General features: G+C 39.9%; 1 protein-coding gene across 4 annotated transcripts in view; it reads right to left on the reverse strand.

Annotated features, from left to right (window-relative positions):
• Positions 1–25,523, reverse strand: part of sash1a (SAM and SH3 domain containing 1a) — a 118,075-nt gene that overhangs the window by 27,371 nt on the left and 65,181 nt on the right. For all 4 annotated transcript variants that reach the window (XM_048601138.1, XM_048601137.1, XM_048601139.1 and 1 more), the window contains 11 exons: positions 20,276–20,326; positions 20,089–20,138; positions 18,008–18,048; positions 15,194–15,283; positions 13,754–13,866; positions 12,851–12,952; positions 11,127–11,256; positions 7,589–7,962; positions 5,698–5,850; positions 4,111–4,249; positions 2,782–2,951 (listed from right to left, as the gene is read on the reverse strand). In XM_048601138.1, coding sequence (XP_048457095.1) covers positions 2,782–2,951; positions 4,111–4,249; positions 5,698–5,850; positions 7,589–7,962; positions 11,127–11,256; positions 12,851–12,952; positions 13,754–13,866; positions 15,194–15,283; positions 18,008–18,048; positions 20,089–20,138; positions 20,276–20,326 — 1,413 coding nt within the window. The remainder of the gene's footprint in view (positions 1–2,781; positions 2,952–4,110; positions 4,250–5,697; positions 5,851–7,588; positions 7,963–11,126; positions 11,257–12,850; positions 12,953–13,753; positions 13,867–15,193; positions 15,284–18,007; positions 18,049–20,088; positions 20,139–20,275; positions 20,327–25,523) is intronic.

The following is a 25,523-nucleotide window of genomic DNA, read 5'->3' on the forward strand; positions in this document are numbered from 1 at the left end:
CAGCAGGCCAAGCAGCATCAGAGGAGCAGGAAAGCTGACGTTTCAGGCCTAGACCCTTCTTCAGAAGGGTTTTCTGAAGAAGGGTCCAGACCCGAAACGTCAGCTTTCCTGCTCCTCTGATGTTGCTTGGCCTGCTGTGTTTATCCAGCTCTACGCCTTGTTATCTGTTATTTAAGAACATGGGATTGGGATGTCATAGCTATTACAGAAACTTGGCTGAGAAATGGACAAAACTGGCGGCTCAATGTTCTGGGTTTTAGATGCTATAGGAAGGAAAGAAAAGAAGGCAAGAAAGGAATGGGAGTGGTGATTTTGATTAAGGAATACATAACTGCTGTGACTATGGAAGATATTTCTCAAAAATTGTCCTGTGAAAATATAAGGGTAGAAATTACAAGTAAGAAAGGATGGGATTGTACTATAGGCCCTCTGCAGTCAGAGGGAAATTGAGAAACAAATATGTAGGGAGATCTCAGATATATGTAAGCGTAATAAGGTTGTAATAATGGGGGATTTTAATTTTAATTTTTAATTTTAATTGAATAGTGTTGTAGAACAGAGACACCTGGGGGTGCAGGTACATAATTCTTTGAAGTTTGCGTCACATATAGGGTGGTTAAAAAGGCATTTGGCACACTTGCCTTCATTGCTCAGTCCTTTCAGTAGGAGTTGGGACGTTATGTTGAGGTTGTACAGGATATTGGTGAGGCCTCTTCTTGAATACTGCATCCAGTTCTGGTCACTCAGTTATAGGAAGGATATTGTCAAACTGGAGAGGGTTCAGAAGAAATTTACTAGGAGGTCGCCAGGTATGGAAGGTGAGTTATAAAGAAACGCTGGATAGACTGGGACTTCTTTCATTGGAACGTAGGAGGTTGAGAGGCAACCTGATAGAAGTTTATAAAATAATGAGAGATATAGATAGAGTTGATGGTAGTTGTCTTTTCCCTCGGATGGGAAATTTCAAGATTAGGGGCACATTTTTAAGGTGAGACGAGAGAGATTTAAAAAAGACATGAGGCAAATTTTTTACACAGAGGGTGGTTTGCGTGTGGAATGAACTTCCTGAGGAAGTGGTAGATGCGGGTGCAATTACAAAGGTTAAAAGATATTTAGATGGATACATGAACAGGAAAGGTTTGGAGGGATATGGGCCAGGAGCAGGCAGGTGGGATTAATTTAGGTTGGGATTACATTCAGCATGGACTGGTTGGACTGAAGGCTCTGTTTCAGTGCTGTATGACTCTATGAGATGTTGTTCCTCCAGTTTGCGCTGTGATTCACTGGAGCACTGTAGCATGCTGAGTACAGATAAGTGGGCATGCAAGCAGGATGCTGTGTTGAAATGATCGACTATGGGAAGGTCGGGATCATGCTTGTGCCCAGACTGGAGGTGTTCTGGAAAGTGGTCACCCAGTCTGCATTTGGTTTCTCCAATGTACAGTAGGCCACATCGGGTGCAGCGAATACAATACACAAGATTGGAGGAGGTACAGGTGAAATGCATCTTCACCTGGAAAGACTGTTTAGGCCCCTGGATGATGAGCAGGGAGCTGGTAAAGGAGCAGGTGTTGCACCTTCTGTGGTTACATGGGAAGGTGCTGTGGGATGCGGGGTGGTGTTACTGGTCACGGAATGAACCAGGGTGTCCTGGATGGAACAATCCCTGTGAAATACAGACAGGTTGTTGGTGGCGGTGAGGGGGGCAGTTTGTTGTTGGTGAGGGGATGATGTGTTTGGTGGTGGCGTTCTGCTGGAGGTGTCTGAATGGCGGAGAACGATTCTTGGAACGCAGAGGCTGGTGGGAAGAAATGTAAGGACAAGGACGACCCAATTGCACTGAGTGATGGGCAGAAGCAAAGACGGAAGCATGGGTGATAGGTTGGATGGCATTGAGGGCCCTGTCAACCACTGTGGCCAGGAGACTGCAATTAGGGAAGCAGCAAGTCATGCTGTTTTGGAAGATGGCATCATCCAATCAAATGCGACGTAGGCAAAGCAAGTGGGAGAATGGCTGTTGGAACCACTGATTATCTCTATAACAGGGGCAATGATGAGCTTAGGTATAGCAGAGAATATTGTTCAATGTTAATTACAGCATTAAAAGTAGCAAGCACAATTAATAGGGAAGGATGACTGCAAATTATTTAAAGTCAACATCTGTTAGTAAATTGGACAGAAGAATGCCAGGTGAAATTTAACACAGCTATGTCAAGTGATTCATTTTAGAAGGAAGAATGGGAGAGAGTACCACACTAAATGGTAAACCTTTTAAAGGAGTAGAGGAGCAGATAGACTTAGGGGCTCAGAAACAAATCTTTTAAAGTGGGTGGATGTTGATAAGTTGGAGATCAAACTTGTGACGTACTTTTGAAGATGGAAGTAGAGAGAAACAATTTCCGAAGTGATTGAGTAAAGAATCCACTATGCAGAAAGAGAATTCATAATAGCTTTATGAACAAAACTTTGCTAAGAAAAACATACAAAGGTATGCCAAAATGCAAAGGGAATGAAATTAATTAGGATAGCTCAGGGAGCCAACACCAACAGTTGTGATGGGTTGACTGAGAGCTTCTGTGCTGTGAATTTCCATGATTCTATATATTTAACGGAGGAGATTACAATATAGTGACAAGACTTCAATGTGGTAAAATGTGCAAAATTACCCTAATCTGGTTACAGCCAGTTGGACAGCAGATACACTCGATTAAGGGAGGCAGGTAAACCTCTCCATTCCTTCTAGAAATGCAAAAGCAAAAGTGAAAAAAAATTCAGAAGTACCTTAAGTTTCAATGAATCCGTATCGTACGGACTTGGAATAAAATCAGTGTGGACCTGAGCTCGGCCACAGAACGGTCCCTGATAAGCGGATTCTTCATCCTCACCATCTTCTGACTTCACACTCTCTCTGTTACTGGCTGATGAATCTGTGGTACTCACTGTCTGACCACCTGAAAAATAGGGAAGTGAGTGCTTGGAGTTATTATGATTCATATTCTCCAAAGTAAGGTCCAATTCTCCTCCCTCCTGCGCTTAAATTTTTTTTCCTCCTTGTTTCATGGCAAGTATTATTAGGAAATGTAACTTCTGATGGGTTTGTGGGAGATACGGGTTTCAAGTCACAGTGTAATGTCCAATACATCCTTTTAAGCTTTAGCTAGTAACATGACTCCTTTTATTCTTTGCAAAAGAATTGGCCTGGTTATTAAGATTTTAAAAAAAACTCTAAGGATAAGTATTTCTCCTCAGCACACATGGGAATCGTAGTTGTCCAGGTGAAGAAAGAAAGAAAACGAGGCAGATTTCAGCAGGAGAACCCAGAAAAACATTACAACTGTGGTGGGTGTAGGTGTTGTGTAACAGCATGAAACTTGGCTTTCTGCCTCCTTTTCTCTGAAATGAAGAATCCTAAACTCTGACTCCTGCGAGTTGAATTCTGAATGCCGAATTGGAGGTACATTTCACCCCCATCCCTTAAAATTTCTGGAAAGAACATCTCAGTGGCAAGTGCTACCAACACAGGTTTTTGAGGACTTTAACTGTGCTCCTGTTTCTTAACTCAATTTTAAGGCCTAAGCTTCAGGCAGAGAAAGCAGGGCATGCGGATGTCCAGTGCTAGAAAATCATAAACTCACTGTACTAGGGTCTAGGCAGGAAAACCAGGGTCTATTTATATATTTTAATGATTCTCATTTTGAGTCAGAGTATAGCAATGTAGCAGCTTGTTTCTCTTCCTGTTTATGCACAGCAAAACTAAGATTTAGACACATGCTGAAAATCAGGTTGTCAACTCTGGTTGGGATTTCTGGAGATTTAATCACATGACCTCTCATTTCCAACCATCCTACTCCCTCTCCTCCATTCATGTCAGTAATCCGTCATCATGACATTGCATCTTTCAAGGTCTAATTGAAAAGCAAAGACTCTTTCTATTCAATAGTATTAATATTATCACAACCTATTTTACAAACTTCCAAGCTAAGAATATTAAATGTTCCTATGACTGTTCTCCCTGATTTTTTCTAACAGCATCCTAAAGATTACTTTTCAATTTATGAATACTCCGAGACCACCTGGGCCAACCAAGCTGAGTGATGAAAGGACACTTACTCATTGAACTCTGCCCACTCAAGGAGCTCCGCAGGCTCTCCACTGAGCCACCGCCAGTCAGCTTGGGTCTGTCTGGTTGGACAGACTTATCTGTTGGATCTGCAGTCTGAGCAGTAGACATCAGTCCTTCGGAAGGCAACTGGGGAGAAAGGGAACACATTGGTTGAACATTATGAAGTTTCTTCCACTTTTTTGTTCTATTCTGAACACCCCAATCCTAGGTAATGTAATTTGACATCAGAGTACCCTCCAAAAGGCTAAAAATAATGGAGATTTGAAGAGTCTTAGTGGTCCAGGTATACAGGTCATTTAAAAGCCACAGACAAGTACAGAAAATAACTTAAAAACCTAATGGAATACTTACCATTAATATCAAAGGAACAAGAATGCAAAGGGATAGAAGTCATGCAACAGCTATATAAAGCCCAGGTTAGATTACATGGTGAGCTATCTATTCGGTTCAGAGCACTACACTTTAGGATTGGCTTTGGAATGAATGCAGCTAACGTCATTCTGGGACTTTGCATTGACCAGAAACTGAACTGAATGTGTCATATAAATATAGTGGCTACAACAGCAGGTCAGAGACAAGGAATCCTGCAGTGAGTAACTCACCTCGTGACTCCCCAAAGCCTATTCACCATCTATAAGGCACTTGTGAGGAGTGTGATGGAATATTCCCCACTTGCCTGCATGGGTGCAGTTCCAACAACATTCGAGAAGTTTGACACCATGTTGGACAAAAAGCCTACTTGATTGGCACAACCACAAACATCCACTTCTGCCTCAGTAGCAGCAGTGTATACAATAAGTTGCACTGCAGATATTCAAAGATCCTTAGACAGCACCTTCTATAACCATGACACTACCATCCAGAAGGTTAAGGACAGCAGATACATGGGAACACCACCATCTACAAGTTCCCCTCCAAGCCTCTCACCTTCCTGACTTGGAAATATATTACTGATCCTTCACTGTCACTGGGTCAAAATCCTGTAGCTCTCTCCCTAATGGCATCGTGGATCTACTTACGGTAGGTCAACTACAGTGGTTCAACAAGGTAGCTCACCAACACCTTCTCAAGAACAAGCAGGGATAAGTAATAAAGGCTGGTCCAGCCAACAAAGCCCATGTCCCGCAAGTGAATAAAAATAAACAATTTTATGAAAACTGCAGCTATTCCTTTCAAGAAAACAATGTTATTAAAAATTCCACGCACAAAAGATTATGGAAATCTGGAGCAGGCTTCCACAAAGGTTACTGCATGCTAAATTAAGTCTTAATTTTCAATCTGAGATTGCTCAATTTTTACTAAGGGACATGGGACAGTGAAATTAGATTACAGATCAGCCATGACCAAATTAGATGGCAAATTAGACACAAGTGTCGAACTATTCTTCTATTTCTGTGTTTCCAGTGTGGAGGAGAAAAATGTCATTAGACACTCCATATAGAGACATGAGGGAAAAACAGATGCTGATCGGGGAAGGAGAGATAATTAGGAGAAGTGACCAAAAAGCTTGGTCAAAAAGAGAGGTTTTGGAGAACGGTCTTAAAGGGAGATGGAGGAAGGGAGGGATTACTTACCTGGGGAGGTGTAGTACCACTGTACGTCTTTGTAATCTTTCTCCTCACTGTCTCTTTCACCGACTTGACCTTCCTGCTCAGTGATTTCCGTGAATTTGTGGGGGATTTTGCTGTGCTCACCTTCTCATTACTCATCCCTTCTTTACCAATGTACTGGTGGATAGAATAGAACATCATCACTTCATAAATGGAACTCAGTAGAGATCTTATATTTCCAGAACTCAGTAGGCATCTCATATTTCTCCAAAATGGTATTTTGTACGGATTAGAGTCTTTATTTCCAGCAAACTCTGAACAGCGAGTTTGCGTTAACTCGTTAGGCCAATGTCATGTTGCCCAGTCCCATACTTTAGAAGCAGCCAACTTGCATGTTTATTGTGACAACTTCTTATTTTTGTAACATACTTTAAGCATATTAATATGTAACACAGAAACATAGCAGTCATTTTACTGCACTAGTAATCCTGAGATCTTGATTCACAATCCAGCAAATGAGAGTCCAAATCCCACTGTGACAATTTGAGAATTTGAATTCAGTTTTAAAAGTCTGGTAATAAAAAGCTAGCATCAGCAAAAGAAATTGTGAAGCTGTGCAACTGTTGTAAAAATCCAATTGGTTCACTAATATCCTTTGGGAGAAAGAAACCTATCCCTTTATGACTCCAATCCTGCACCAATATGGTAGAATCTTAACAGCCCAGCAAGCTCTTCAGCAAACTTCTACTTGCATTTTATAAAGGTGGCCCAGCATAATGACCTCACACAACCAGGGATAAAATACCACTGGTGTTGTGACAGAGAAATTTAGCAGCCAACTGGGGCACAGCAAAATCCTACTTGTAACCATCATGGAACAACTGGAAGCATGCATAGGAACCATCTCTCGGCAATTTGAACGTTGTTTGTGGGACCTTGTTGTGTCTCTTGCCACTTGTTGGCTACAGGAGCCAACCCATCAACCTCAATACAGGAGCCACTTCAAGATGAAGGAGAACAGAAATCCAGTGTGTAAAGTAACGCACCTAGATCACTGCAATCGGGTGCAACGTGCCTAGAATATGAAATTCACAGTCACTGAAGTTATGGATATCAAAACAAAAAGACCTTTAGCTCTTAGCCATTCGAGACTGAAAAGCAGCAAGGAGACACCTCATTATTGGATCACGAGGGGTTAACAATTCCTATGAAAACACCACTGTACTGACATAGATTCATCACCCTGAGGTTTCCAAGTGCTGCGTCTTCCAGCAACCCCACCCAAACACAGCACACAGAATAACTGGTTAACCATTTCAGTGAAGGATCAGGATTTGAATATGGAGAAAATCAGGACTCACTTGGCTGCACTTAATTTCATTTCTTCTCTCCACCTTTGCATATATTATTGAATACCTGCTATTGCTTTACGGATTTTACTTACCCTTGCATGGAGTTACTCAACCAAATTTTCATATCTCATTTGAACAAACTGGTCTCTGCCAATAATTATGTTCTTCACATACCTCCTACCAATGTGTGTGTTTTGCCTTCTTGTTTGGTTAGGTTCCCTTAATTGCATCAATGCTATTCACCTCGACTGGAGACAGCTTCCACAACCTCACCACGCTCTCAGTAAAGAAGCTTTTGAATTTCACTAAAATTGACAACCCTGAAACGTTAATTCTATTTCTCTGTTCATAAAGGCTGCCAGAACTGCACAGTGTTTCCAGCATTTCTTACCTTTATGTCAGATTTGCATAAGCTTTGGCAATTCACTTTAATCTAAATTACTTTGTTTTGGCAACTTTTTCAAAGAGCTATCACAAACATATTGGTTTAAATGGCCTCCTTCATGAATGTATCTCTAAGACTAATCACTGTTGTCCCTCATTTGCCATAAAATGACACTTACCCCATGATCCCGACCAGTAAGTCCCTTACCCACCTCACTGTCAGTCAGTGAGCGGGATATCTTGTGTAACTTGTCTTCTCCATATTCTGAGTCAGAGAATGTTTTTCCCGATTTCTTTGGCACCCTGGTGATGCTGTGCTCAGCAGTCGTGTTAAAAGGTTTGACAAACCTCTTCCCCATCCTGCCTTCCAGACTGCTGGAAGATGGGGATCGGCAAACAGCCATCAAAGGTGCAGGATCTTCCACAGACTGTCTCTGTAATGTCTTGTTCAAGTTCATCTGCTTTCTGACGGCCTTCGACCCCACGTAATTCACTGATCTTTCATCGTGTATTGGGTCCATCTGTTTGTCGCATGTCCCATCACAAGTGTTTTCTGAGGTAGAAGGGAAGGCAGACAAGAAACTGACTACTCACTCCAAACTAATTATTTTAATATTCTACAGTATTATTTCTGGACATGCAAGTTGAGTCAGAGATTTTATGCAACAGCTTCACTTTCATTGCATTCACAGATAATAAGCATTGCCAGTATAAGGTTTGACCTTTTACAAACAAACTTGCGAAACAATTTGGAGAGAATAGTTAAGGCAGTTCTTCGTTATCTTATTAAACAACTTTTCTTTCTGCATAGCACTCTCAGTTGTCTGAACATGTTGGGGTGGGAACCTGTGTTACCTGCTTTTCACCAATTGGAATGTTGTGCAGTAGGTTTTCTACTTGCTGAATTTTTGCACATGAATATGGCTTAAATTAAGTTCTAACTAAAGGCCAATATTCTGAAACTCTGCCTCTATTTCTGCTGCCAGAATGACCGAGTGTTTACAGTATTTTTAAACTGTGGCTCACTTAAGCCTCTAGCCCCTCCAAGATCTTACCTCCAATGAAGAATTTATTGCTACTGTAGGGGAGTCAGGTTGTTTTCTGAAGGAGATGCAACAAGCAGCTGTCTAAATTTCTAGCATAAGAGTCAGCTACTTATTCAGGAAGTGAGGCTTGCCTTGTTTAGCATTGAAAAGGACCCTACCTGACAAAAACATGCAGATGGAAGGAGGTTCTCTGGTGAAAATAGTGAGAAACTTGCTATTCTAGATCATCTGCTTGTTTAAATTCACATTGTAGGACCAACATTTAGAGTACACATTATCAACACTATCAGCTTTTCTGGTGATGACAATGCTTTAAAATAACAAGAATTACAGGCTACATTTACATACACTAAATTGTAATAATGAGGTAATGGCAGAAAGGGTAACGCCATAGATAACAACTGAGTACGGTGCAGATTTGAAAAGTTCGACTACATTAGAAACATTTCAACCTTGGGCAGTTTAAGGACTTTCATACACTGGTTATGCAATTAAGTATGTAAAACAAATGCTCCCCCCAGATGCTTCACTATCTATGACCACATTCAAAATGCCAAAACACTGAGTCTCTTTCCAGCTTTACAAACAGGACTACTCTGCAACAGACCGCTCATTTTATCTTTTAAGTGTTATTCTTGACTTGGCAGCAGTGCTCACACCCGAGACAGAAGATTGTGAGTTCAAGTTCCACTCCTGAAACTGAAGCACATTATCTAGGCTGATACCTCAATGCACCACTCAGGGCATGCTGTGGTGTTAAGGAGGTGCCATCTTTTGGCTAAGATGTTAAACAGAGGAGCTGTCTGTCCTCTCAGCAAGACACAAGAGATCCCAAAGCATAATACTGAATTATAGCAAGGGAGCCTTCTCTGGCACTCTGAACAGCTTTATCCTTCTAACAACATCACTAGAAGAGACCATCCGGTCACCTATCTCATTGCACTCAACAAGTTATCATAAACAACACACAGCTCCTGCTATTCTTGTGTTAAATATTTGACAACATTTTGAAATACTTAATTGGCTTTGAAGAACTTTGGAACATATTGAGGTAAAGAAAAGCATCAGATAAATCAAGTCATTTTTAAAAAAAGTTAGAACCTCAGCAATTTTCTAAAACAACATCTGTAAAGGTGAATTCTGTTCTGTATTTAATTTGGGTGCTGCCCCTTTAAGAGAGCTGGCCATGTGACTTAGAAGGGCAGAGCCTGGGCTCAGTCTCAAACCAATTGTGATGGTGCGAGCATTGTTAATAAAGTGTTCCTGTTCAGATTTACAATTTGTCTACCTGGTCTGGAATTCCTTGTTCCAAAAGAAGCACCAATATAACAAGTTCTAAAGCAAGCTTCCAACTAAACCTCAATGCACAATGCAAGTCCAATTATTCATAAATGTGGAGGTGGTGGGGAAGACTAGAGTGTCACTGCATGTGTTCAAAGAAATTTCATATATGCTATAGGGTAATGGAAATGATTCCATGTGTGGAGGTACATCCAAAGGGAGCAGGTTGTTGAGTCAGCGTCATAACACTACAGACTTACAAAGAAATGATGCTTTGTTTAAACTTGTTCCTGAGTACAATTGGTAAATTACCCTTACATCTCCAATTGCAGTAACAAGTTACAGATAAGAACTAACCCAAATGGAAGGACGGGCAGCAACCTCAAGCACCTTAAGCCATTTTTAAGGGTAATATTGAAATGTTGGAGCTCAGAATTATTGGCAGAAGTGAGTCAACTCAAACTCAGGGTTAATCCTCATCTTTTAATTTCTCCCGGTCAGATTCTAGATATGCCACACAATAATGATTTTTACTTTCTTGCTACACGGTGCAAGCGAGTATAGAATTGTAATGGAGGAATACCCATAATAATTGTTAGAGAAAATGGGAAAAAGGGGATAGAGTCTGAACATTTAACGTAATGGTACATCAGTCAGTGGGTCCAGATAAAGACTCTAAATTGGTCACAGCTTTTCAATTCTACATTGAGCAATGTAACATCTGTATTTAAAGTACAAATCAACCAATGATATACCAGCTAGTCCAGCATTAATTGAGGGCAACCCATAGAATCTATAACTGGAGGTAAAAATAGAGAGAATGAAGTAGTACACTGACTAATTGAAAGAGAGCCAGCATGGATTGTTAAAGCCCAAATCATGTTTGACAGGCTTAATGGAGCTTTTCTTTTTAGAAAGTGGTCAGTTGAATTGCCAAAGGAACGTAGTAAGAGGTAACGTACTCAGATTTTCAAAGGCTCTTGAAGTGCTGCGGAAGAGGTCCCTAATAGCCTAAGAGGAAATAAAGCCACATTGATAGAAAGTTGGCTGATGGTCAGGAAACAAAGCTAGGGTAAAAAAGTTGGGATGAAAGGTCACTGAACTGAAATGCTAACTCTGTCTGTCTGTCTCTCTCATATCAGCTACCTGACCTGCCATTTGTAGCATTTCTATTTTTATTTCATGTTCCAGCATCCACAGTATGTTGCTTTATTTCCTGGTAAAAGATCTTCCTGGATTGAGGAATGGTTACAAAGTATGCACCCTTGGGGTGAGAGCTGGTTCCACGTAACGTATGAATTAGGTTCTTAATCAGACTAATAACTTGATTCTTGATCATACATTATGTCCAAACTATATCAAACCCGCACTGGTATATCCCCCTGCTCACCTCCAGTAGATGAAGTCTTCATTTCGTCCACTTTAATCAGTTTCTTTTTTGATCTACGTTTTGAAGAAACTAACTTGTGGAACCTCTTGAACTTCACCTCCTGGACATCATCATCTAGCTGCTCCCATATCTGAACAGGTGAGAAATGGAATTCAGATTTAGTCTAAGATTAAGTTAATTTGTGAGCTCTACCTGATTCATGGAATTAAAATGTGCTATGTTGAATAAATGTCCATCCCCCAATGGATGGTGGCAGCTGTTTACACTGTGATTAGTGGCTCCAGTTGTCTTAGATTGATATGAAACCAAATGTTGCAGATTAAAATGAAGCTCACGGTAGACACTTACTGCTGCCAAACGTGACAGGGAAGAAATATGTAGGCCAGAAATGGGAAACAGTGAAGGCTGAACAGAGAGGGAGGAAAGGAGGGGGAGGGGGGGTGAGTGATGGGGCGATGGGAGACGGTCGGGATGGCAGCGAGAGAGGGTAGCAGGAGCCACTAATGAAACTTTATGAATGAATAAGGACAATATTGCAATTTAAGGAAAAGTGGTAAACTAAGTCCAAAATCCAAAGTAAACAAAGAAGGGGAAGAATGGGGATTACAGGAAGGCAAGTAAAGAAAACTAAGAAAGTAAAGAGGTCAAAATTGTAACACTCCCTCCTGAACAAGACACACTGTAAAGATTCAGCACTGTGGCTCACAGCCACCTTCTCAAAGGCAATGAGGGATGGGCTGTAAATGCTGACATCCCTCAAATCAATTAAAAACTAGAGAATGCATAAGACAAACTCTCAGATAATGATAGCAAAGTAACAGAATATATTCTTCACCTTAATGGGAAACATGACATTAGGAAATTAGATTAAATAAAAGACATAATGACATTTGAGTGAGAAAGAGGGAGATAATTGAAAAACTAACCAAACCTAAACAAGATAAAACTATTTGTTTGGATAGACTTCAATACACAAAAACAATTAGGGAAGAGGTAGCAGATACAAACAGATTTATTAACCAAGAGAATAGTGCCAAGAGACTGTAAGGTAGTTAATATCATTCCAATATTTCAAAAGTGCCACTTAATAGATTAGTAATGAAGGTCAGAACGTGTGGAGTTTGGGACAAAGAGCAGATTGCATGTAGAGTTATTTCCAGGATGGAGTAGGAGTTAAGGGTTGGTATTCAAATTGATAAAAGGATGGTAAATGGTGTTCTCCAGGGATCAGTGCTATGATCGTTATTGTTCACAATTTGCATCAATGGTTTGGTTGTGGGATTTGCAAATACAATTTTAAAGCTTGCAGATGATATCAATTTGGATGATGTAGCTAATACAGAGGAAAAAATCAGACAAAACACAGGAAGGGATTAATAAATTTGCAGAACAAGCATGTAATTAGGAAATGAATTTCAATATAAATAACTGTCAGGCAATGCATCTTGGCACAAAGAAAACAAGACTGCATACTTATGGGATGCATTTTAATGGAGGAAGAAGCCAATGAGTTTAGGGGTACACAGATCACCAGGAGCAGCAATGCAGATTAATAAGGCTATAAAGAAAGCATTTCCAGACAGATAGTTTCTCTAAGTCTATTCCATTTCCATTTATGGGGATGTCTAAAGCTATGAAAAATGCAACATAAAGGCATGTCTTTTGTTCCACAAAAGGTTTTTGGAGCCCGAGAGTTTCCCAGTATTAAAACAAACTTTACTCACACCACCATCAGAAGACTCATCCCATGGCTCATGGGCTCCACCTGCTGATTGAGTTGAATCCATGCTCAATGACAGCCTGCTATGGCATTCATATTCTTTGAGCTGGAAAATAAGTCATAGTCAATTTTTCTTGTGAGAAATAAAACCCAGGAAGAAAAGAATAAACAAAAAGAACAAAGTCTGTGAGTTTCATCAATAGTGTTAGAATTAGCTTTGGTTCAATGGTATTTCTCCTGCTTCTGAGTCAGAAGGTTGTGGCTTCACTTCCCACTCGAGACACTTGGGCACATATATTCCAGGCTGAATCGCTAAGGAATTGTTTGCAGGACCTTGCTTTGTGAAAATTTGCTGCTGCTTTCCTACAACACAAGAGTAATGACACTTACCAAGCACTCCATTGGCTGTATTCTGAGAGTTTGAAAGGTGTCCTATAAATGTAATTTTTCTGATTAGTAAATATCCATAATAACAGCAGAGAATAACAGCATTAAGTATTCAAGGTCAGAATTCACCACGCTTGGAAGAATTGCCTCACAGGTGCCTGAGTCTATTCTCATGGATGGGAATAGTAGTAAAATGGTGGTAAAATCTAAACATTTAGATCTGGAATTACCCTTGGAAGTGAACATCAGAACTTCCACTCAATATTACCCAAAGTCACCTTCATTCTGCTGATATCTAAACCGATTTTGTTTTAATCATTTCAATAACACAGTAAAATATAAAAGTAGGTGTAATTACCCAAAATACAACAAACAAATCAGGTCTGAGGCAAATCTCTGGACAAGGCTTTGAACACACAACCTTCTGACTCAGTAGCTGTGATAAGAAAACAGCAAATAAAGTAAGTTGACTAATATGGCCATCAGTTAGTTTAACCTTGGCAAGAGGCATCTGCATTACCTTAGCAAGTGCCTCCTCTATCGTTATCATCTTTTCTTTGACCATCATCATCAGTTCAATGCGGTCCTCATCACTCATGGTAATCTCACTGGCCACAAATCCAACATCATCTCCTTTAAAAGGTCAACAAGAAAAATATTGGGTTTGGGGGAAATGGAGAAAACAAAAAAGAATTATTGTTAATTAAGAGCCTTCGATGGTAAGGTTTTATTAGATGACCTGCCCAACAAGCTCAGCAGAATCTCAAGTTTTGAGGAGCCAAAACTAAAAGGAGGGTTTTTAAACTCCTATAACTAAAAAAAAATTAGGTAAATCATCACTGAGTCCTGTGTTACAGAAAGCAATCATTTAGCTAATTGTTCTTGTGCCATAAAATAAGGATAAAATCATTGTAGACTCATTAAAATGCTGCAATTTTGTAATCCTTATGGTACGAATTTTGATGCTACAATGCTGACCAGTACACGTCATTCATTGGTCAGAAGCTAACAGAGGGCTAGGGCAAACTCTGTAGTGCATTTCACATAGTCTAGTCACATACACTGGGGTAGGTCAGAGCAGGACATGACGTTTATCATCAAATTCGTCACTGTTGTAACCAAACATTTCAAACATGCAAATCAACAGATTTTAAAACAATATCAAATAAATCTGTCCGGTACTTTTTAACCTATCCTTAGTCTAGTAAAGACTATCTTTTACTTGTTTGCTGTCGATCATACATCTCATGTGTTATGTTCCAGGTAGTCAAACCATGATGCCAGGGAGTGTGACCTCCACTTAACTCCCCATCTCTCACCCTGTTTATCTGGATATTGCGCAGTACCTGTCCTAACAACAGTGTAAGTGTACTTACATCCCAAGGACTGCAGTGGTTCAAGGCGGTAGCTCACCACAACTTCTCAAGGGAAATAGATGCTGGTCTAGCCAGTAACGTCCACATCCCATGAATGAATAATGAAATAATTTAAAGACATACTTTGTAGAGACCCAATGGTGACCAGGAAATGACACAAAACTCTGGAACATATCCAAGAGCTAGAAATTGCCTTTGATGCATATGTTTAATTCAGGATAGATGTCCACAGTAGCTTCCACTAGGTAGGATTGCCAATTCTTATTGAACTTTAAGGTTTCATCAAATGATCTCACACCTCCATCTGTCCCTCTCAGTTGAACAGTATTTTTTCCCTATCTTTAACCCATAATTAGTTTAAAAAAAAATTAAAAGCAACTCAAAATCTGATTTTTTTTATTCAATGCCTCCTGGGAGAAGCTTGAAGCGGTATCCAGGAGATTAATCTTTAATTCATGGAAATCCCAGGACAATCCCAAAGGATTGGCACTCTAACAACGAGCCTTTAAACTCAAGTTCCTGCCCCATTGCACAGTTGGCACAAATACAAGCAGGAGTTAAAGCTCACTCCATAACAGTTTTACCTTTGCACAGCTCCCGCACTGCATTCCCTTTCTGTAACTTCCGAAATCCCTGCCAAAAGGATTTATTTTTCTTTTTGCAGTCACTACTTCCTGCAAGAAGAACACAAAATAGTCAAACAGTACTGAATTCTTTCCCTATTTTTATTTACTAATCTTAACATTCAAGTTCACGGCCACAGAAAGTTTCATGTGTTTGAACAAAATACGGTCGCTTCCTGTGGCATTGTTGGTTCACCCTGGCCCAAGGAACAAGCTCAGTGACCAATGTTCACCCTGCCCCAAGTTTGGAAGTACCATGCCCTATATTTGCCCTGATTAGGCATGACAGTCTTCAGTGGTTGGTTAGGACAGTTTAGAAGGCATTGTTGTGGGACTGAGAACATAGGTAAGCCAAACAATGTAAATACAGCAAGCTCCATTCCCAGAGGACATTTGTAAAAACTCAACCGGTTTCCTATGATCGAAAAGCTTCATGATAACATTTATTTTTACCAGATTTTTCTGTCCTGATTTTTAAAACAGAATTCACAAACTCAATTACTCTGAAAGTTGAACACATTCTGTGAATTATTAGTGCACAGTTCTAAATTACTAGTCCAATAACATGAGCACTACACAAACCTATTATTAACTGCAGTAAAGGTGAATTCCTCACTCCATGATTGACAGTATTTGAGAGTACATAATTAGGTGTTTGAACCTTTCCTTCATTTTTATACAATATTGACTTGTCAGTCTCCAATTTGTCCTCTCCACCCATTCAACTGCAACACCAGGTTAGTTTGTGTCAAACCAATGAGGATTTGGAGCTCAATGACTCAGGCACTCAAGTCTTGAGATGTTCATCACAACTGGACAGACCCCTTCAGCCCTTAAACTTGTTTCACTCTTTCATGAGATTATGGCTTCTCTGTATCCCAACTCCACTCAACTTGCCTCCTGATGCCTTACAACCTCAATAAATAAACATTTATTAATCTCAGATTTTAAAATTATTAATGTAGGCAACATTTACTACTTCTTGCGGGAGTACGTTCCACACTTTTACATTTCACCAGAATAATCTGGCTCTCAATTTAAGATTATGCCCCCAAACCACATTCTCAATTTTCCTCCTTGTCCTAAAGTCCCCCACAAACTGAAAAGATTTCTGTCAATTCCTTTCAAAATCCTCATCAATATTCCATATTTACAAGCTTAATTTATTAATGTCTCTTCATAATCTAATTCTTAGATCAAGGAAAAATGTATGCTGCATTCCTTCAAGTGCTGACTATTCTAAGGTACCAGGCCCAGAATTGTTCGCACTACTGTGTCTACTTATCAGTACTTTGTCTTCTGACTAGGTCAGGTCAGATTAGGAAGTGAAATTTATATTTATAATACACATTCACCATCCCAAGGTACTTCACAGGATTGGAGCAGAGGTTGAGATAATAAGATTTGGGTGAACAGACTTTCAAGAAGGGGTAAAATATGTTAAACATCCGAAGTTAAACATTGGTTAACCAGAGTCCAGGTATATATATTCTTCTAGTCAGGGTATTATTCCAACTCTCACACCATCAACTCCTCCCTACTGATTACTTGTTCCCCATATACACCCTGTCAAGTTCTCACCCAATTATCTCTCATATCAATATATAAACATCACCTGTTCCATAGCTGCTTTTGGTCCTGGGCATGCCTGCCAGACTCTACTAAACAATCTCAAGATGCATGAAGGCAGCTAGTGTTATGATGAGAACTCCAACCCAGGTTGTGCCAACAATGAAGAGCAGGTGGAAGAGACTAAATGAGGGAAATGACCTAGCTTGTAAATACTAAGTGGCGTAAATGCTGAAGCAAGTTGTGAGTAAGGTAGAGGAGAATTGAGAACATGGTTTGGAATGTGAACCCAGTGCAGGTCCTGTAGATGGAGTGATGTAGTGACAGTGAGTGGGATTTAATGTGGGTCAAATAAGATATATATGGATATATAATATATAAACACACACACACACACACACACACACACACACACACACACACACAGTAAAAGAGATATAGCCAAAAAGACACTCACTCATGACAGATGTAAAGAAACATCCACAAATAGAGGCAGAAACAATTGGAAAGACAACTACGGAGAGTGATGTACGACAGTTATTGACTGGGTAGAAGAAAATTAGAATTAGAGATAGATACATAAATATGGATACAAAGATTAACAGATAGTTTGAATGCCAAGCAGTAGATAAGGTAAAAACCTGAACAAATATGCAAGCCCACAAACAAATATATGATACACAAGTAAAACATCTAGTCAACAGAATGACAGATACAGAACAAGAGAGAGACGGACACACAGATGCAGCTGTAGACAAATACAGTGATAGACAATAAATAAGTGGGTACCCAGGCAGATAGAGGAATGGAAACAGAAGTTGCTGGAAGCTCAGCAGGTCTGGCAGCATCTATGAAGAAAAAAACCAAAGTTAAGGTTTCAGGTCCGGTGACTCTTCCTCAGACCCTTCTGAGGAAGGATCACTGGACCTGAAACATTAACTCTGATATTTTCTTCACAGTTGCTGCCAGTTGAGCTTCCAGCAACTTCTGTTTTTGTTCCTGATTTATAGCATCTGTAGTTCTTTCAGTTTTCAGATAAAGGAATAGTATTAATTGAACAAATGGATAGCTGGCAAACAGATGAACAAACATATAAATAGCCAGACATCAATAAAGATACTGATTGATAGATAGATTAAAAGGGAAAACGGAGGATCTTTTTGTCAAAAGATTTATCAGTAATTCTCAAAATGAAACAATACTCACCAACTGACCCATCCTCTGAGCTTGACTTGCAAATCAAATGCCTGTTTAAAGAAATAAAATTGTTAGTATGTGAAGCATGTAATTTGATTAAAAAAGCTATACAAGTAGATAAACGAATAATAAAAGCCTGCAGTTCAAGGACTTTTTAATTAACAAATCCGTTCATTGTGGGTAAACCAGAGTGCTGATGAAGTGTGTTCTGATGAAAGGTTATCATACTCAAAATGTTAACTCTATCTTCTTCCTACAGATGCTGCCAGATCTGCTGAGGTTCACCAGCAATTTCGGATTTTATTGCAGAGCTCCAGCATCTGTAGTTCTTTGTTTCATTCCTGAATTAGACGCTGCTTTTGCCCAGAGAAGGGTAAAAAAGTTAACATGGTCAGAAAAATGTGTTTGGTACCGAGGCAGAGCATGAATGAAACCACAAGTGTGGACCAATATATGAGAAGTCATAGTGATGTTAATTGCTTGGAGTCAGGATGAACTTCTAAGGTTTCTGGGAGATATATTGCAGAGAATGGTCACCTGACAGGTAGAGATAATAGGGAAAAATAGATGAGTGCGCTCAAGGGATTAGGAAGGATAGGAGCAATGAATGCACTTAGGCAGCTTTTGCTACTTAAGGGAACTAAGTATTGAGAGATTTGGGAGAGGATTCAAGCATAATAATATAGCACTGGGAAGAATGGTTGGTTTACTCACAGGGAAAAGAAAAACACTGTACATTTGAACATTCAGTTTTAGGAACTACAAACTCTCAGGGTGTTGAAATAATGCACTGTCTCAGGCACCAGGATGAGACACATTAACAAATCAGGTGGGAAGGGAAAAGAAGCAGTGGCATTGGAAGTAGAAATTGTGCTGAAACAGTATGATCAGTCAGATTTAAAGTGAATTGCAAGTAGGGCAGGAGACTTTAAGAAAATACTAGCTACAAATGGTGGACAAGTTAAGGAGAAGCAAATCAGGCAATGTGACCAGAATGGTACGGTTGAGGCACAAGTTTCCAAGGATATAAACTGGGATAAGTTGTGGGGCAACTTGTGCAGATGGGTCAGGCTGAACCTAAATTATAACAGGGTCAGTAAATAAAATGGTGGGGTGTTGAAACTAATTAGGCAAAGGTAGGGCATACCTGAAAAGCAGAGGTTTAAAATTTAAAACACCCCTTTCTCATGGCAATGCCTCAGCCAGAGTCAACTTGCCTTTCTTAAAATTTAACCAAAAGCTCGGAGCAATAACAGATCTCTGGTGCATTCACCATGTCAACACTTCAACCAGTTAACATACTTTTCTCCGGCTGTATATAAATTCCCATTTGCAATTTAGTATTCTTGTGTCTATCCTGATGAGTGCAAAATGAAAAGCTTCAACTGCAGGCCTATAATTTCAGCAATACCCAAATTCTGTACTGACCAACTAAATAAACTACGGGGCTAAGTAATAACAGAATAAATCAAAACATCATTCTGGGGAACTATACTTTAGGAAGGAGGTGAAGCATGTGGACTAAATTAGGAGTGGTACCAGGGATCTGGGACTTCAGTTCTCTTGCAAAACTAGAGAAACTAGAATTGCCCTCCTTTCAGCAGGAAGGAGATTTAATAAGTACATGTAAAATGATGATGGGTTTTGAAGAGGGAGAAACCGTTTCCACTAGCAGGTAGATCAGTGAACAGAGGGTACAGAATGAACTTTGAAGTACTTTGGCTAAAGAACTAGTGGGAAGATGAGTTTCTTTTTTTAAAAAATGCCAAGAGTTACAATGATCTGGACTGCACTGTATGATAGAGTTAAACATTTCATAAACACAAGTAATTATAACCTAATGCAAACTGTAAAAAGGTTTGCCTTTGCCCTGGATAACTTTGGATTATGAAATGAAGCTGACTCATCATTCTGGCTATGTGGCTGTCAGACGTACAGAAAGAAGGGTGGAGACAGTGACACAAACTTGCCCTTTGTGTTAAGGGAATGAAACACCACTTGCAAATACTTAGCGATGTGGAGCATTTATTTGAAAACATAAGTGAGGAAGTGTTTCAGTGATACTGTCCAGTACTGTAAACATCACTTACTCTCTCTCGCTCTCTGGTGTTGACACTGCACTCCCCAAGGCACGTGATTCCTGTGAAACAAATTCAAAGTCAGGCACCGCTAAAAAGAAAAAAAAAAGTAACTGTATTGAAATCACAGGATGAATTTAATAAATGTGGTGTGTTCCTGGACAATTTCCAGGAGGATTTGAAGGGAAGCGGTACTCACTGAAAGTTCAGGCAGCAGCTGTGGTGATGGTGAATTGGCAACAGAGCTTTCCTAAAATCAGAACACATGGAGCCTTTGTAAATCAGTAAAACGTGGCAGTTTTTCAATCCAAAATTATCACAGCCAAGTCAAGGCTAGAATCAGTGGAGCTACTGCATCCTGTTTATCAAAAGAGACATGTCTGAAAACTTAATTACAGGGATGGGACCTTTCAAAATAAGAGACAGTAAAGATTTCTCATTATGGTCTGATTGGATCTGAATCGCTTATGTAGGATTTAACCCTGAATCAAAATCTTCACTTTAAAAAGGCAAAAACATAATCTGCATCTTAAAACACTTGCTCAAAGCTTGATGCGCTCTTGCCGGATTGTGCTGAGTTCAACGTAGGAAATGCAATTGATCCATGTATAGCAGGATCCCAAAAATAACCGCAATGATCAGATAATCTGTTTTACTGATTTGTTTGAGGGCTAAATATTGACTTGTACAAAGATGAGAACTCAGTTGCTCTTCTTCAAAATACAGCCAGTGTTTTTTGTTTGTAAATTGTGCTCACCTGAGAGGCAAACAGGGCCTTGGATGAACATCACAGCGGAAAGACAGTACCTCCCTCACAGTGGAGAAACTGGTTTGAAATTTTATCTGGGTAACTGTGTGTGAATGTGAATCAGTTGGTTTACTTCAAGTCTGCTGGAAATGGTGAGGTACCAGCAACCTACATAGCTAGGTAAGCAAGGGGAGGTGATAATGTTGTGGTAATGTCACTGAACTAGTAATCCAGATTCCCAAACTAATGTTCTGGGGATATGGGTTCAAATGCTGCCAGGACAACTGGTGATATTCAACTTTTAAAAAATCTAAGTGGAAAGCTGGTATAATGATAACTGTGTTTGTCATAAAAGCCCATCTAATTCAGCAATGTCCTTTAGGAAAGGACATTTCCTTCTAGAAGGAAATGTGCCAACCTGGCCAACACGTGACTCCAGATTCACAGCAACTCATAATTGTCTTCTGATACGGTCTAACAAGCCACTCAGTTCAAGAGGCAATTAGGGACACCCATTTTGCATGAGTGCTTAAAAACCAAGGGGAAGTCAACATGGGACTGGAGGATGTGGAGTAAAGCAAGGAACAGCTGGAATTTAATTAAGCAGTCTAACAGGGCTGTGACAGGAAAAAGGAAATTTGTGCAACTGTTGAACATCCACAGGGAAAGATGGAACAGGAAAGGGATGGGGATGTGATTACCGGTATCATTTACAGCATTTGCTGAAGGTCAGGTGTTTGGAATCAGCATCCACTTTGCCCAAAATTTCCCAAATGCCAAATTTGTCTACACCAATCTCACTCTCACCTCTGGATCAGAAGGCTGCAGGTTTAAGCCTCACTTTGGAGACATGAGCATACAGTTTTGGCTAACTCTTCATTGCAGCAAGAGTAAATATGTGTACTGAGAAACTGAAAAGTGTTGGCACTGACATCCAAGCATCCACTGCTTCCCACTTGCATACCATTCGTTCTGTTGAAGTGGTTTCTGTGGTTTTAAATTTCAAGATCTGCTTGTGACAACAACTTAATGATTCAATGCTGACCAGGAAGAGCGCTCTGCAGCACAATTGGTTGCACACAAATCCTAATAATAATTTGGGACGTGGAGTATCTTTTTGAAAAAAAAAGCAGAACGCTGGACATGTTGGAAAATTGAAATAGGAACAGAAAATACTAGACACACTCAGCAGGTCATAAAGTAGCTGTGAGCAGAGAAGCAGTTAATGTAGATTTCTGCAGAAAGGTTAACAGTGTTGCTCCCCCCACCAAAGCTGCCTGGCCCAAGTATTTCCAGCCCTGTTTCTGCAGCAAACACTTTAATTTGCTTTAAGCTCACTCTTTGAGATAGCTTGCATGAGTGTTTGCAAATGTCCACGTGATCAGCACTCTGGTGTAACATATGCATGAAAAGTGATCTTGTTCTGTCATGTTTTTGGAATGCTCACCAGTTTTAGAAAACACTAAAATCAGTGGACAGTATTAATGACTGACTGATTAATTCATTTATTTTACTGCTGCACCATGGGTATCAACTGTAACCTAAGTGGACAGCACACTTACTCCTGAGACAAACCCAAATGAAATTAGGCTGATACTCAAATGAAAGCAAAGTACTGAAGATGCTGGAGATTGGAAATAAAAGCAGTAAGTGCTGGAGAAACTCAGCAGGTCTGGCAGCAGCTGTGGGAAGAGAGAGAGAGAGACAGAGTTAAAAGTTGAGGTCCATTGTGACCCTTCTTCAGACAAGAGTTGTTGCTGAGTGTCTCCAGCATTTTGTTTTTAGTTTAGGTTGATACATCCTGTGCTGTACTATCAGAGGTATGGTTTTTCCGATGAGACATTAAACTGAGCTCTGTCCGCCCCCTCAGGTGACACTAATGGATGGCCAGGCAAATACTTATTCTTCAAATGACATCACTAAAACAAATAATCTGTTTGTTCTCTCACTGTTTGCAGGACCTCGCTGTATATATACTGGCTGCCATGTTTTATACACAATAATGTCTTCACTTCAAAGCTACTTTATGAACTGTATGCTGCTTTGGCACATTGAAAGATGCTATAAAAATTAAATTTCTTTCTTGCTTTCATTCATTCATATTTTGCTTGATTTTGAATAGATCTCCAGGCAGTGTCCAAATATGCAGTTGTACACCTGTATGTTGCACCTGCATCACCCCATTGTAACCCCAATCTTTTCGGGCTAAAATTGTATCTGGCCTCAGTCAGGAAACAGCAGTGAGAGAGTGCATCACCTTGAGTAAACCTGATGATGAGTGCACCTCAAAAAAAGATCCTTTGTAAACAAAATCCTTTTGGGGATGCTTGCACAAATACAAAGCTTTTATCTTTAAATCTATCACTTCAGCCTGAACAAGCCAGGAATCAGGGAGGTGTCCAATTAAGACAATTAGCAAACACAGGGTGATTTCAAACAATGAAATTATGATAATGCAACTACATACAGGTTGTCAAGAAGAACTGGCAATGATGTCAAATACATATCCACAAGCATGATAACAAATAGATTCACAGATACACACACAGAAACCAACCACACAACACACAAAGGCATGAACCTCTACTGGATTTTGAGCTTTGAGCAAGTTCATTTGTTACAAAAGGAAACAACTATGTACTTGCATCAGAAGTGAAGGCAGGGTAATAGGAATGACAACACAAATCAGAAGTTAATTATTATTCCCATGCTTTACCTCACTCTCACACCTAACACTATTCAACGTTTCTTACCCACAAGTAGCTCATTCACGCAGGCAGCTATTCAGTCACGATAGCCACAATATATCACACACACTATATGGCACTGACTGGCACCCTATCCTTCTTTCTTGTCGGAGAATATAATGCATACAGCAGACAGCATTAAAGAACTAGAGGTAGAAAATGTGCTTGCAAATTGTCATTTTAGATTTGGTCATTTCCTAAAAAGCTTTGAACTTTAATGGTGTAGATTTTATTTTAATACTTTTTTAAAGATTCAACAAGGTGTTTTAATTTATTTTTTAAAATAACCACAACCTCATTTAAAACTCCATACAGAAGATATGACAGGATGTGGCTGAGGTCCTGGCCTACTGTGTAACTGAGGCAGTTGATAATCAGGGGATGTGCATACATCATCTCCTAACTCTCAAATCCTAAAACTCTCTCAACTTTTCTGAGTAAGAAGTGCTGTGGATGGGGAGAAATGAAGAGGAATAATCTTCTCCCTTCTCACCTCTCATTTGATACCAATGTATTAAATCTTTTGAGTCCTGTGACTTTGGAAAAAGACAGTCTTTCCTACATGTTTAAATAAAAATAAGGGATAAACATTTATTTTCAGAACACCCAAAATATAAACACATCAAAACACCACTCCACACATGCAAAACACAGAAGAAATAAAGATGTAGGGATTGTAGGAATTCTATGAAGCATGAATTTAGAGATTATAAAATCAGAATCCCTACAGTGCAAAAAAACAAGGCCATTCAGCCCATCAAATCTGCACCAACCCTCTGAGGAGCATCCGACCCAGACCCACACCCCCCTACCCTATCCCTGTAACCCCTGCATTTCCCATGGCTAATCCACCTAGCCTGCACATCCCTGAACACTATGGGCAATTTAGCATGGCCAATCCACCTAACCTACACATCTCTGGGCTGTGGAAGGAAACCAGAGCACCCAGAGGAAACCCACGGAGAGAATATGCAAACTGCACACAGACAGTCACCCAACGCTGAAACCGAACCTGGGTTCCTGGCGCTGTAAGGCAGCAGTGCTAACCACTGAACCACCGTGCCACCCAAATTATTATTAGATTATTGACAGAGCAACAATAAATAGATACTTGTCAACATTCCTTAAAATGCCAGCGGGCAACCTTGTAGGCCTGAAGGATGCTTCCTTGACTTTTTGAAGATAAATAGTGATTGGGAAAGTACTGGCTGTTTCAAATAGAATTGTGGCTGAGCTTCTGTAGCAAAGAATTTGATCTTGCAGACAAGACAAATTTTTCCCTATTTGCTGTCCGAGATGATTAATTTCAAAGCAGCATGCTTTCCTATCTGCTGGCTAATCTCTCCCGCTGTGATGCTGCTCTATTAGCACCTAGGAAAGCTATGTGCATTTTAAGTAACTTTGCCGACATATTATCTCTTTGTCTGGAAGCTATAACTGAAGTCCCTTGACTTTCTGGAGTCACATTTGTGAAGGTAGAGTCAATATTTCATGGTATGGATCTTTTTTCTTTAAAAGTAAGGTGTCCATTTCCTAATTAGCTTTAGAAGCACGACCTCACTGTTACTGAAGCTGTGGATAATGTGAGCACATATCTCCACCTCTCCCTTCCACAAAATCCAAATCTTATTCAAGATGCAATAACTGGAGACTACCCAGTTAGTGGAGCAAGGTAGAGATGACTTTGCTTAATTTTACATTTGCAGCCACTAGCTTAGCTATTGAAACTACATACATTTTACAGACTAGGATAAAACAGAATTCCCTTTGGTGAGGCAGCGGGCTCAGCGTGCAGGAAAATGATGGGTTAAGATGACACAGGTGCCAGCGTTCACAGTGTGAGGTTATACACGCACACACTGATTCTGTTGCAAAGGAGCCAGATGAGGATGTTGATGAGTCAAGTTATCAGAGATAGTAGGAACTGCTGATGCTGGAGTCTGAGATAACAA

This window comes from Rhincodon typus, chromosome 9, assembly GCF_021869965.1.
Source record: "Rhincodon typus isolate 14 chromosome 9, sRhiTyp1.1, whole genome shotgun sequence".
NCBI classification, from domain to species: domain Eukaryota; kingdom Metazoa; phylum Chordata; class Chondrichthyes; order Orectolobiformes; family Rhincodontidae; genus Rhincodon; species Rhincodon typus.